This window comes from Contarinia nasturtii, unplaced genomic scaffold (genome assembly GCF_009176525.2).
Source record: "Contarinia nasturtii isolate CC-2019 unplaced genomic scaffold, AAFC_CNas_1.1 Cnas_scaffold_493, whole genome shotgun sequence".
Lineage (NCBI taxonomy): Eukaryota > Metazoa > Arthropoda > Insecta > Diptera > Cecidomyiidae > Contarinia > Contarinia nasturtii.
The window spans coordinates 2901515-2913421 of NW_022197846.1; the positions used below are offsets into that span (position 1 = coordinate 2901515).

Below are 11907 nucleotides of genomic sequence, written 5' to 3' on the forward strand. Positions count from 1 at the left end.
AATTTCCAATTTGAAGAGAAAAAAAAATTGTTATTTGATCGACTGAACTTTTTTCATTCATTTCCAATTTCGAATGGACTTTATTTGTGGTTTTTTGTACTCGTTTTTTTAATGGACGTAGGGAAAACCTTGAATTCATTTAGAAAAATCAACTAACTATACGAATTCTATTTTTTTGGCATTGCAAGTGACATTTTGGCCATGCGGCTGAAAAATCCAAAAGAAAGCAGCGCATGCACGTCGAAGTGTGTATTTAGGATTCATTTTCAATTCAATTTTTTTTGTTGGAAATGCTTGACAAGATCACTTTTCACCACATGTCATCTTCCTATTCAACAAATCTTCATTTTTTTGTACTTTTCATGAGATTGAACGCATGCACAAAAAAAGGATCATCCTATTTGTTTTCGTATTATAATTAAAGACACCGATATCTTGTACGGGTGTTAAAGTTGAATCGATACTTTTCAACAAGTACTTGAAATGTGCGGTACGCCAATAAATAAGTTATATCATCCAAATGATGCCAATTGGACGAGTGTGTTAGGACACGCGTTCACACTTAAATGTATAAACAAGCAAAAGTTGGGTTAATAATCCGCAAAAGTATTGCGGAAAGTGATGTTTTGTAGTTCTTTGATTTTCACATGAAAACGCGTGTCGAACGCGTGCTCTACCTCAATTATGTAACGGAAATACATGAATATTAAGCGAATGATATATTTAAGCCTTTTTTTCTTCTTTATACGGTAAATGCGCAGAGTGACTGCTGTTTTTTTAAACAATATTTGAAATAATAAAGCCGATTTCTTTTTCGATGATTTAAAGCCGATTTCATATTTTTCTTCAAAGGTATTGAATAAAAAAAAAATAAAGAAACTTTAATCCTCATCTATAATTTGTTTTGCGTTGAACGGATTTTTTTTTTGTTTATTTCAATGAAGAAATTTGAATGACAGAAGAAAGCAATTTTCTTTTCTAGTTTCGAATTACATTCTCTTTTATCTACTGAAATTAGTTGAAATTGAATTAAATTTGCGGTTAGGTACACGGCGGCCAGATCAACGCCGCTGTTTCAAGCTACGCTGTTTTTTTAATTCATCTTTCATAAATTCTTTTTAAATGTTGATTGAATTGTTTCTTTGATATTTAATACCACCACATCACCATATGTGCAATCGCTTACAAACGACTGATTCGCTGTTGTCAGTTGAATATTTCGGTAGAATAAATCATAGCAGCAGCTAGGATAAAAAGAGAGTACGCGCACACGAAGAGCAAGTTTACTCTCTTCACCCGATGTTCGAGCGATGCCAGTAGCTCTCGTTGTGTGTGGATCTTTTTTTTTTCAACTTGTATTCATTTAATTTGACCCGATTTCTGGTCTCTGGAGGGAGTTTGTATAAATTTTATATGGCGATAGGACAATGCACAGATAATGTTACTTATTTTCGCCACACATTTCATTTTCGGTTTGAATCGTTGCACTACTAAATAGCATTGACTAAATAACAATCGCGCGAATATGAATGAATGGTGAATAATGTTGGAAAAAGGGATATGAACGCGTTTTGGGTCTGTGCGCTTTTGCCATCAATCACAATCACTTACAATTGTTCCCATGACTGTCTGACTCTCCGCGTTTGTAATATTGCTTCGTTTTGGAACAGAGACAACATCTAACTTGTTGTTTTGCCAGCATACACTCTACTATTTGAACATATAATATTTCTTTTTTGTGATTGTTATTGCATTTTTGTTGTTGAAATTTTCTGCGTTCCGCATATTTATTTGTTTACAAATAAATGTAGCCCAGACCTCTGTTTGAAGTGATCAACTTGAAATCAATTGAAGTACCACTTCAAAAATTTGATGCGCTAATTCGAAATCTGTTTGATTCTCTGCATAAAATGTATCCATATCTCGTCAAGTGGTTTGTTTCTATACATATTTTTTGTCGGTGTTGTTTAAATTGCATTACAAACAAAATGAATTTAATCGGTTTCAATTGAATCTCAATCAATGGAAACATATGAAAACCAAAAAAAAAAAATGTACCGACAAAAAGAATAATGATTGCTATTTCAGCAAAATATTAATTATACTCCAGTGTCATTGAGCCCCATTGATTTGAGGTACAAATTTGTTATAATAAATAATTATTCGAAATGCATATTCCATAAATTATCTGATTTTTATCAGCTGGACGAAAAACGACTAATAAAATGTATTAACAATAAAAATCGTTTTGCTTACGGGAAATTGACAAATGATTACAGACAGACGAAACTGAGAGAGAGAGAGGGAGAGAGAGGCAGTGAAATGAATGTCAGTTGTGAGATACTTGTGTAATAAAGATTGCTGTCACAAATCGATAAGCTACATGAAATGCAGTTTTTCAGCAGAAAACACATTACCGAATAACGGAAAATTCCCCTCAAAATTACCATATAATACCAAAAGTCTCTGGATATTTCATAAAAACGACGATTTTTTATTATTATTGTTGTTCCCTTAGAGAGAGAAAAATAGAACCGCACAGTCAAACAAACAATGGCCATACATGAATTGGCCTGTGATTTCGTGATGAATGCGCGTAAATTAAGTGCGGGCCTGTATTTGTTGCCGTCATTATATTCACTTCATTTCATTTGGAAATTGGTCGAAAACGTAAAGTCGAGAAACGATTTTGACAGCTATGCTTGTTTTTTTTAAAGAACTAATCGTATCTATTGCTGTCGATTAATTTCCACGCACATTTTTTTTATGACGGTTGAAAATTGAAAAAAAAAACGGAGTAAGTAGAAAGTAAAAAATTGACACGCGAATCCACTTCAGCATGTTTGACTTTTGAGTGTGTACCAGGTGTGTTAATTAACGTAAAACCAATGCAAGTCGAATTGTGCTATGCTAAGACTAGAAATGTGTGCATGGTGGTGGTGCATAGAGCGATCAGACGGCTTAAAAGTCTGCGTGTGACGTAATGTGTCGGATTCAACGAAGGCAATCACATTTCCTTTTTTTTCATTCCATTTTGAGTGCATATGAAGCATAAAATACAAGCGCTTACATTTTGACACTTTTAGAATTGATTTGAATGAAGTGTTCATGTCGACCAGATGTTCTTGGTCAATGAATTCGCGAGCTCAACTTCCACCCAAAAAATAAAAAACTAACACACAAAAAACATATTCATAGTACTGTATTTCTTATAAACGATTTTTCGTTCCTCTATTTGTAACGGTTTGCAAAAATACCGAATAAAAGGAATAAAAATAATGGTAGCTCGATGGTTTTTGTTCGAATGTGTCATAATCTCTGATTCTAATACTCACACACAATGAGCAGCTAAAATGGATGCACTATGCTCAACGATAAGTCCATGCGATTTTCCTTAACGCTTCAATAGTTTTCAAATGAATCAAACTAATTGTCACCCCGTTTCCACATTTTTGGAAACTCATCGATAAAGATTAATAAATTGTAAATGTTTAGCTGATTCAATGGCGTTACAAGCGGTATGTGTGTGTGTGTCGATCTAAAAATCGGTTGGTTGGTGATAACAAATTGTATTTTAACCGATCGAGGTCAGAGAAATGGTACGGCTAAGCCCTCATTTGTTGTGTCAAAAAATCGGAAAAATGTTTGAGATGTGTTGCAAACGAGTAACAGCTGCCACAACGATCATTATGGTTTGAATCTATTTATTATGCGACAGAAGCTGATTTTTATTCACCTCAATAATGATGCAGTTTCCAGCGCCTTGGGCAATTTTCACTTTAAAACAATCTACATGGGTACGCGCATCAACACATCTTGTTCAAATCCATTCAACATTGAGCAATGAGCAAGTAGCATTTTTTGTTAACGTCATTTGTAAAATATATTTTCAAAGTATGTTATTTTGTTTGTGGCATGAATGTTTTGAGGCGAATTGTGGAAATTCAAGCTGAAAATTTCTGCCAATCTCTCTACTATCGAGTTGATACACACACTAAATTTGATTGAATTGAACAAAGAATAATACTGGAAAATAAAGAAGAAGAATGCATTTATCGGGTCGGTCGACTCTCTTGTCGCTTGGCACTTGATCAAAGAAGGGCATTTTTACTTCCCCCGAAAAACGAAATGTACTTGGATTAATAATGATTGACGCCTTTACTTCTTTCGTCCTCCACACCGTAATCATGCATTCATTTCGTCAAACTAAACCCGTCACGATTCATAAACGTTTAACTATAGGTTTCGCATATATTTGCCATTGGTCGTACTTTGCTACAGTTCATTTAGCGTGTTAGTCTTAAAAATTGGCATTGCCATCGAATTCATTCGAATTAAATTGAATTCAATGATTGAATTACGGACAGATCTTGGTTTCTATTCGTATTTAATTTATGTCAACCGAAGGTGAAGAACGATGTGGTACGGACCATAGTCCATTTTGGACAAATTCAGCATCAATTTTTGGTTGATTTTTATGTGAAATTAAATAAATGTGCACTGAGTTCAATGAAGTGACTAATTTATCGACCATTCCGTTTTCGAAATTATTCAACGGTTATTGCAAAATTTTCAAACAAACACTCGACAAACCAACCACATCGAGAAGAAACAAATTCAAATCTGGTTGTTTGTTTGCTGCAGCTTATGCAGTACATGAAAGCCATTTAATGCGTGAAAACCACTCATTACCAAATCGAAAACAAGATCGATAATCAAATTCAAATTAAAATAGCATTCTCTGGTATTGAATATAAAATAGCGAATCGAATCGGCACAATTATCTGATGACCTAAAATACATTAGCGTATCTTATTTGTGTGATCTTTTGAAAAGAAGTATTCGTTACACAGTTACGGCTGCAATTCAATGTATCCAGTAACAAGTTCAAACGAAACGAGGGATGAAAAGCGAGATAAAAAAACGCACACATACAGAACTAAAACGAGCAGTTGAAAAACAAAGAACCGATCAAATAGGAAAGAGAAAAAGAGAGAGAGAGAAAAAAGTAGAAAAAAAAAACACTTTCATAAAATCTATCAGTGTTTTTAAATCTTGACTGGGTGAGGGCTGTGTTAATAGTTCGACTTTTCATGTACATTTCATTTGCCGTTATTATGATTATTCATTTTTATACCTTTTCATTCAGATTGTTAACAATACAAATAACAATGTATAGAGATGTGAGATATAAATGTAAATGCATTGCTCTGACTGGTGGTACATACGGACCCTGCTTTTTTTCACTTCGTTTACCGTTTGGTTGTTAAAACGAAGATCGTCCTTCCTTCTCGTGCGCACTGCGTCGTCAATGTAAAAATATGCGCGCACACTTCATCAGCATGAATGAAGTTCTCTATACTTTTGGGGGTGCCCATTTATAAAATAATAACTTGATTGCAGCCGACTAAACTAGTGAAACAGACCTTAAAATCATAATAAAAATCTCGCTCTCTGAATTGCGCACATACATTGCTGCTCAAACGAACCCAACCAACAACATATCGGTACCACGATACCATATATCACATCGGCGCATATATGTATTGTACACGCAGAGCGCGCGATCCGACCCGTAAATGTTTAGTGTGCGTTGCGAGAATGTGTGCGTTATTCTATAATGGTTGGCAGGTGACGTGAAATCGTCTTTTGTTTTCGACTCACCCCATGAAAATTGTATAGTATAAACATTAGTCTGTGCTCTTTAGCTCTCTTCGATTTCAAACAATAAAAGCGATCTAATATCCATAGTACGAGAGAGGTAGAGAGGGAAAAAAATTCAAAATCAAATCACTGGCACAATGAAACTCAAAGCGAGAGAATTGCATGCATTGACAAACAAAGACGACGACAACAACAACAACAACGAACAAAAATCGGAGGAAAAAAGAGAAAATCGAAATGGATTTAAGGGCTATGCTTAGTATTTATGCGAGATGTGTAGTTGGATTTATGCCATTCATGAAATGCATATAAAATAGTGATTTTGTGTTGTTTCCTTTCGATCGAAAAGCATTTAGAATCGGCGAAAATGAGAGAAAAATAGCTCGTTTTGTTTTTCGGAATTGACGTTCACGACAACGCGGTAGAAATGCTGAAGATTATCCACTGCAATTCAATTGAACAGTTTCTGTTTTCGGTGTTGCAATGTTTTCGGGTGTCTCATTGTATATGATATAAAACTGATAAACACTGTCGCTACATTTTAGTGAGTTTAGGCATGAATGTTATCCAATGAACAATGGCATTAATACAAAAAATACATTATTTTGCTAACTGCATCCGAACAAGGGGCATTTTTTTTATGTCACAGCTATTTTTTATATGATTCGGTGCGTTGATTTTTGATAGCCACCTAGCAATTAAATGTAGTGTATTTTTTTTCCCGGAATGTTCATCAGCTCGAATTTTGTGCGATTGTACGCCATGACATCAAAGATCTGAATCGGAAGAAATGTACGATAGTACATCGTAATAACTATAATAAAAATATAATCGGGATTCAGACAATGCCCCCTGAGGTGTTAACTCGGTAATATTTTTTTTCCGTTTATTTTCCTCGACATTGATAAAAAGCCTGTGTGTGTGTGTGCATCTAAATTTATTCCAGTTATATGATCCTTTTTGATTGTGTGTATGTGTGTCTTGTTTCATTCATTGTTGAATATTTTTAATGCCGTTATTTATTGTGCCCGTTTATTTTTCAGTGTGACGCGCATGCTTTGTATTCGATTTCTACATCGCCGACGGCGCATCTATCTCATTTAAATATCCACCGAAATCCATTTGATCCATTTGTTTAACTTACCTTTTGATGATCGAATACATTCGAAAATAGATTCGATTTTTTCTTCTTCTAAATTCATCAAGAAATTGAATTGAAAAAACATCTTTTATTGTTGATTGCTTTATTTTCGATTTTTGTTGCTGTATTTACTACTCACTTTTTTTAGAAGAATTTTCCTTATTATGACATTAGTAACATTGTATATCTTTGTTTTTTGGTGCAATTTGTAAATAGAATTTTCGATTTATTTGTTTTAATTTTCAATAATTGAGCATTTTCAATAAGAACAAGTGTCTTTGCAGTTTGTAAATATATATAGGTAAAAAAGAATTTGTTTGTATTTGTTTCCCTTAAAATCTATCAAAAGGCATTCATTTATTGTAAGACTATGTGTTGCGCATTTTGTGACAATACATTTTAAATGAAATTTAAATGGTTTTTTTTTTGTTTGTACTTTGAATTTCATTTGAAAAGTATAGATCATCCACCAAAACAAACACAATCAAATATTTTAGAGATTTTCCATCTCTTTTGCTCATGAAATATTTGAAAGCATGTGTTTTGTGAAGTGTAAAATTTGTGAAATTTTATGAGCACATTTTTGTCTTCTTTCATTACAGAAAACAATCGTTTTTCATATCACATAAAATGTAATCGTAAAATTTCAACTTTTCAACGTGTGTATTCTTATTGAAAATCACTTACATTTCAAATTTAGTTGGTTGATTGTAAAATTCGTTTCTTCTCTGTTTGTTTAAATTCGCTCTTTTCTTTTAGAAAAAAAAACCTCAAAAAAATCAATTGGAAAATGGATCGAAACTGAAGATGATAATGGACTATTGAAACGAAGAAATTATTGTAAAATTTAATGAAAATTACCCGTAGAAAGTGATGTATATTTCCATCACAGAACTAAAATCGAAAAATTAAAGCATTTATCAAATCGATCCCCAATTACAATAAATATTGCCTTTGATTTCAAAATTAAACATATTTTTTTCTTCTCTGATTTTGCTTTTTAAACTGTTTTGAAATGTGACTAGAACCAGTTTTTGGGCCATTGGTTTAAAACTACCTCAAAACTAAACATTTTCTTATTCGTTTTGAATTGGTGTTCCGAATTTAGACATTTCAATATTCCGAACATTTTTTCAATTTCTTCATTATTACATTTTTAAAAAGAATCGAAATTGGAAATTTCCTAGAGAAACCTTTTGTGTCTAATATTTTCGAGTGGATTTTGGTTAAAAGTTGATTTTGTGTAAAATCCAAGTAAATATCGTTAATAAAAATCAACCATAACAAAATCCATTCTTCAAATGTGTAAAAACTCAAACAAAAGAGTTTTTTTCTTGAAATGGAAAAATTAGCGACAAACCTTTTCTCTACAACTCACTGACCCAAAAATGTTGGTGTTGGTTCTTCGAAGGATGACAGTTTTACACCTAAATGAAATCTATATACCTAGTTCGCTATAATGCTGGATATGGTGCAAATGTGTTGGTCATTTGTTCATTATAGTCCTTCCATGGTGGTGTATGCGTGTAAAAGCTGCTATTTTGATGGAAATTTGGTGTTCGATGTGGTTGCTGTTGATAACGGCGACTTTGCACATTTACCATACCAAATTGTGGATTGTTATTGTTGTTATTATTATTGTTGTTGTTAAAGCTATCGCCGTTTGTGCCAAAGTTGGTCGGATGTTGATTGGATGGTGGCGGTGATTGATAGCTTGGTCCTTGATTCATCGCCGTTTCAAATGCTCCGCGGAAAATGTCATAATTTTGCTTGGAAAACGATGGATCATTGGTGTAGTTGGCCGGTTGTTGAATGGTATGATACTGTTGCATGCTGCTGTAGAAATCGCACGATGTAAATCCATTCAATTCACATGAATTTGGATGAACAAACATTGCTTCGAATAGTTCTTTGGTAAATGGTTCACCGCTGAGTGTGATGCTTTGCAGTTTTTCCAAATCAAGATTTATTTCTTGTTCGTGTTGAAGCACTTGTTCCATCGCAAATATATAGTTATGAGCAAAACGTAGCGTTTCAATTTTCGTTAGTTTTGTGTCTTCGGGAAATGTGGGCAGAGCTAAACGCAGCCTCTCCAGTGCCTCGTTCAATGTATGCATTCGATTACGTTCACGATCATTTGCTTTTATACGTCGTGTACGTTTGATGCGCATGACTTGCGATGGACTACGTGATCGGGTCATTCGATTTTTGCCCACCGCATATTTTCGTTTTGGTCGAGCGGCCGTACCATTTTTATCACTCTTGCTATTTTTCACTTGATTATTTTTTGCTTTGAGCGGTGTGGATGTTTGCATGCCAAGCATTGGTGTGAATTCATCCAATGCCGTGTGTGACATTATTGGATTCAAAATCTTTGGCATAAGATCTGTTTCCGAATTTCCAGTGATGTTTAGTTGATTGTAGCTTAGATTGTGAGCACTTATGCCGGAAATACTTTCGTAGCTTTTTTCAAATCCACTGTCCGTTGACGAACACTCAAAATCGTCCAAAGACGATGAAAATCCACTATAGCACGAAGACATGTTTTTTTGTTTGTTTGTTTTTTAACACTGTTTTCTTTTTGCTTATTCACACATTAATGTCGTTTTGTTAATATTAAATCGAATAATTTCGCCGAAATACAGTTTAAAATTCACAATGTAATACAAACACTGAATCGATGCGATTAAAAGAAAATACACAAAAAAAAGCAATTACAAACACAAAACTAAGAAAAATTGTCGATCGATGTGCAAAATATGCGTTGGAATCGACATTGTTTACTACAAACGATATTCGACGATCGTTTGACTCGTTCTTCGTCGACGTCGATGAATATTTTGAGCGTACGAATTATGTGTGGCGTTTATGACGACTGGGTAACTGAATCGTTAGCCGACTCTGTGGGACAGCCTATCTCTATTCGGAGGGTTGTTTCACACAGCGAATCTCTTGCACGACTAAACTCATACCGGTTCGGCGTCATCATATTTATATTCGGCATCGAAACGTTAACACAACACAAATAGTGCCGCAAGGATCAAATAGTTCGGTGTGCATGAGTGGTGAGAGGGATGTTATAGACACAGAACGAACGAATGAGCGGTGGTGGTATATATATGTAAATATAACATAAAAATGAAACGCACACACAGTGTACAAATACAGTTTTTTTTGTGTGTCGATTTGTCCGCTTTGCCTGCCAAATGCACTTTGTACTTCGTGCATTATTTAAGCATCTAATAAAAGGGATGTAACTGGTCGTGTTACGAAAAATCATATAAGTGTTCGCGTATATTTTAGTTAGCCAATCGTTGATGCCGCGTGCTATGGTTTGTTGTTATACCAATTCTGTTTTTTTTTTTCGTCGTCGTTTTTCTTTTCATCGTTATCCCTATATTTACCGGCATGAAAACCGTACCGGTGGGAGGAGGATAAACGAAAATTATGTAAATTAATACAAAATTCAAATGAATTGTTAATAAATGTAATTGGATTCCGAAGAGCCCACTGAGATGTAGTAATGCGGTCATCATTTCATGTATTTAAATGAAGCATAATTTTAAGGCGCGATTTGCATACATTTTCGATGTTTCGGTTAAAAATTCGATCGCATTGAAAATCAATCGGATGACATCGTGTAAAATCGGGTTAATAGGTTAATCCACTTATTTGGCTACGAAATGAAGAAAAAGACTAAAAATTAAGCGTGTCGCTGGAAAAAAAGACGAGAATTCAACTCGAATGACCGAAAGAAATGGCCATTCGGTTCTTTGATTTTATGTTCGATATCGTAGCCACTGATCTAATATTTGACCATATGCTCAGCAAATGATAAACGAACCAAACACACTCATTTTTGCTTTATTTGAACAATTTGTGATTAAAACGACGTAAAAGGGACGAAAAAAATGTGGAAAAATAAAGCAAATAAAATTGAACAAAGTAGCTCACAACAACCATTAACACGCCAGTTAGACAAACAGATAAAACTGAAATGCTGCACATGAATTATTGTAATCGTTCAAACGCAAACAAACACGCAACGACACAGTGTGGCGCGAAAAATATAACAATGACATAAACTGTGAAATCAATTTTATTGCCATTTTCTGCACCTTAATATCGACCTATTCGCTTTCCGCATAAATTCGTCAAAAAACCATAAATGTTACCCTTTTTTATTCATCTCATTCGATCAATTTCTATTATTCATGATGCACAAAGTGCCAAAGGATATGTATATATTCGTAAAGACTAAAATTTGGCGTAAAAATTAACAAAATTCACGAAAATTGTTCCACATCGTTGACATTTAATATTTTCATAGTGTTTTATTGATTCGTACCGTTGCCAAATGAAATAAATGAAGCACGAAAAGGTCGATTTAATCGACGCGACCAAAAAAAAAGAGTTAAGAATTTATGACTTGTGCAATTTTCGTGCATCTCTCGATTTTTATTAATTTTAGCAGATGGCTTTTGCACGGTTCGTTAGATGGAAAATTGAAGAATTACGCACTGAAGAGAAAATTACGCCAGGATTGATTCGTCTTTCTCTCTCTCCGTGTTTTGAATGTAAGCCCAAATGCCAAACAAAATAATTTAAATGCAAAAAATTTAAATTTCCAATTGTTTATTTTTAAAAAACGGTTTCACGTTTAGAGAAATATGAATCTCGAGTTTAAATGTCAGTTTATACCATACGTATTCACCTCTTGATGCACATTGCATACATTGTGTTTACAAGCAAGTAGTTTAAAAATCCATTGAAAATTTACAATTCATTAAGTTGCGACATTGCATCTTTACAGCTGCACCATTTCTCCGTAGTTTCATTCAACTTTCGACTTCTTTGAACCACACCAAACATACGAAGCACATACGAAAACGCGGCCTGGATGCGTTGCACCCCATTTCAGAATGGAAAAGAGTGCTTCTTTGTTATTGCCAAATGATTTATAGTAATAGCGAAAAAAAAACGTCATTTTTCTAACTTGCATAATTTATTCCGTTTTAACGACGGCCGGACGAATTTAACTAACAAAAAGTAGCATTTTATCAAGCCCATTTAGTCGTTTTGATGGATGAATAAATGAAACA

At 34.1% G+C, this 11907-nt stretch overlaps 1 protein-coding gene across 1 annotated transcript; it reads right to left on the minus strand.

The window, feature by feature from the left end:
* Positions 1–6929: 6929 nt before the first annotated feature.
* Positions 6930–9749, minus strand: LOC116339196 (basic helix-loop-helix neural transcription factor TAP). The gene has a single exon (XM_031764916.1). The coding sequence runs from the start codon at positions 9346–9348 to the stop codon at positions 8260–8262; it is 1089 nt and encodes a 362-aa protein (XP_031620776.1). The 5' UTR covers positions 9349–9749; the 3' UTR covers positions 6930–8259.
* Positions 9750–11907: the final 2158 nt, after the last annotated feature.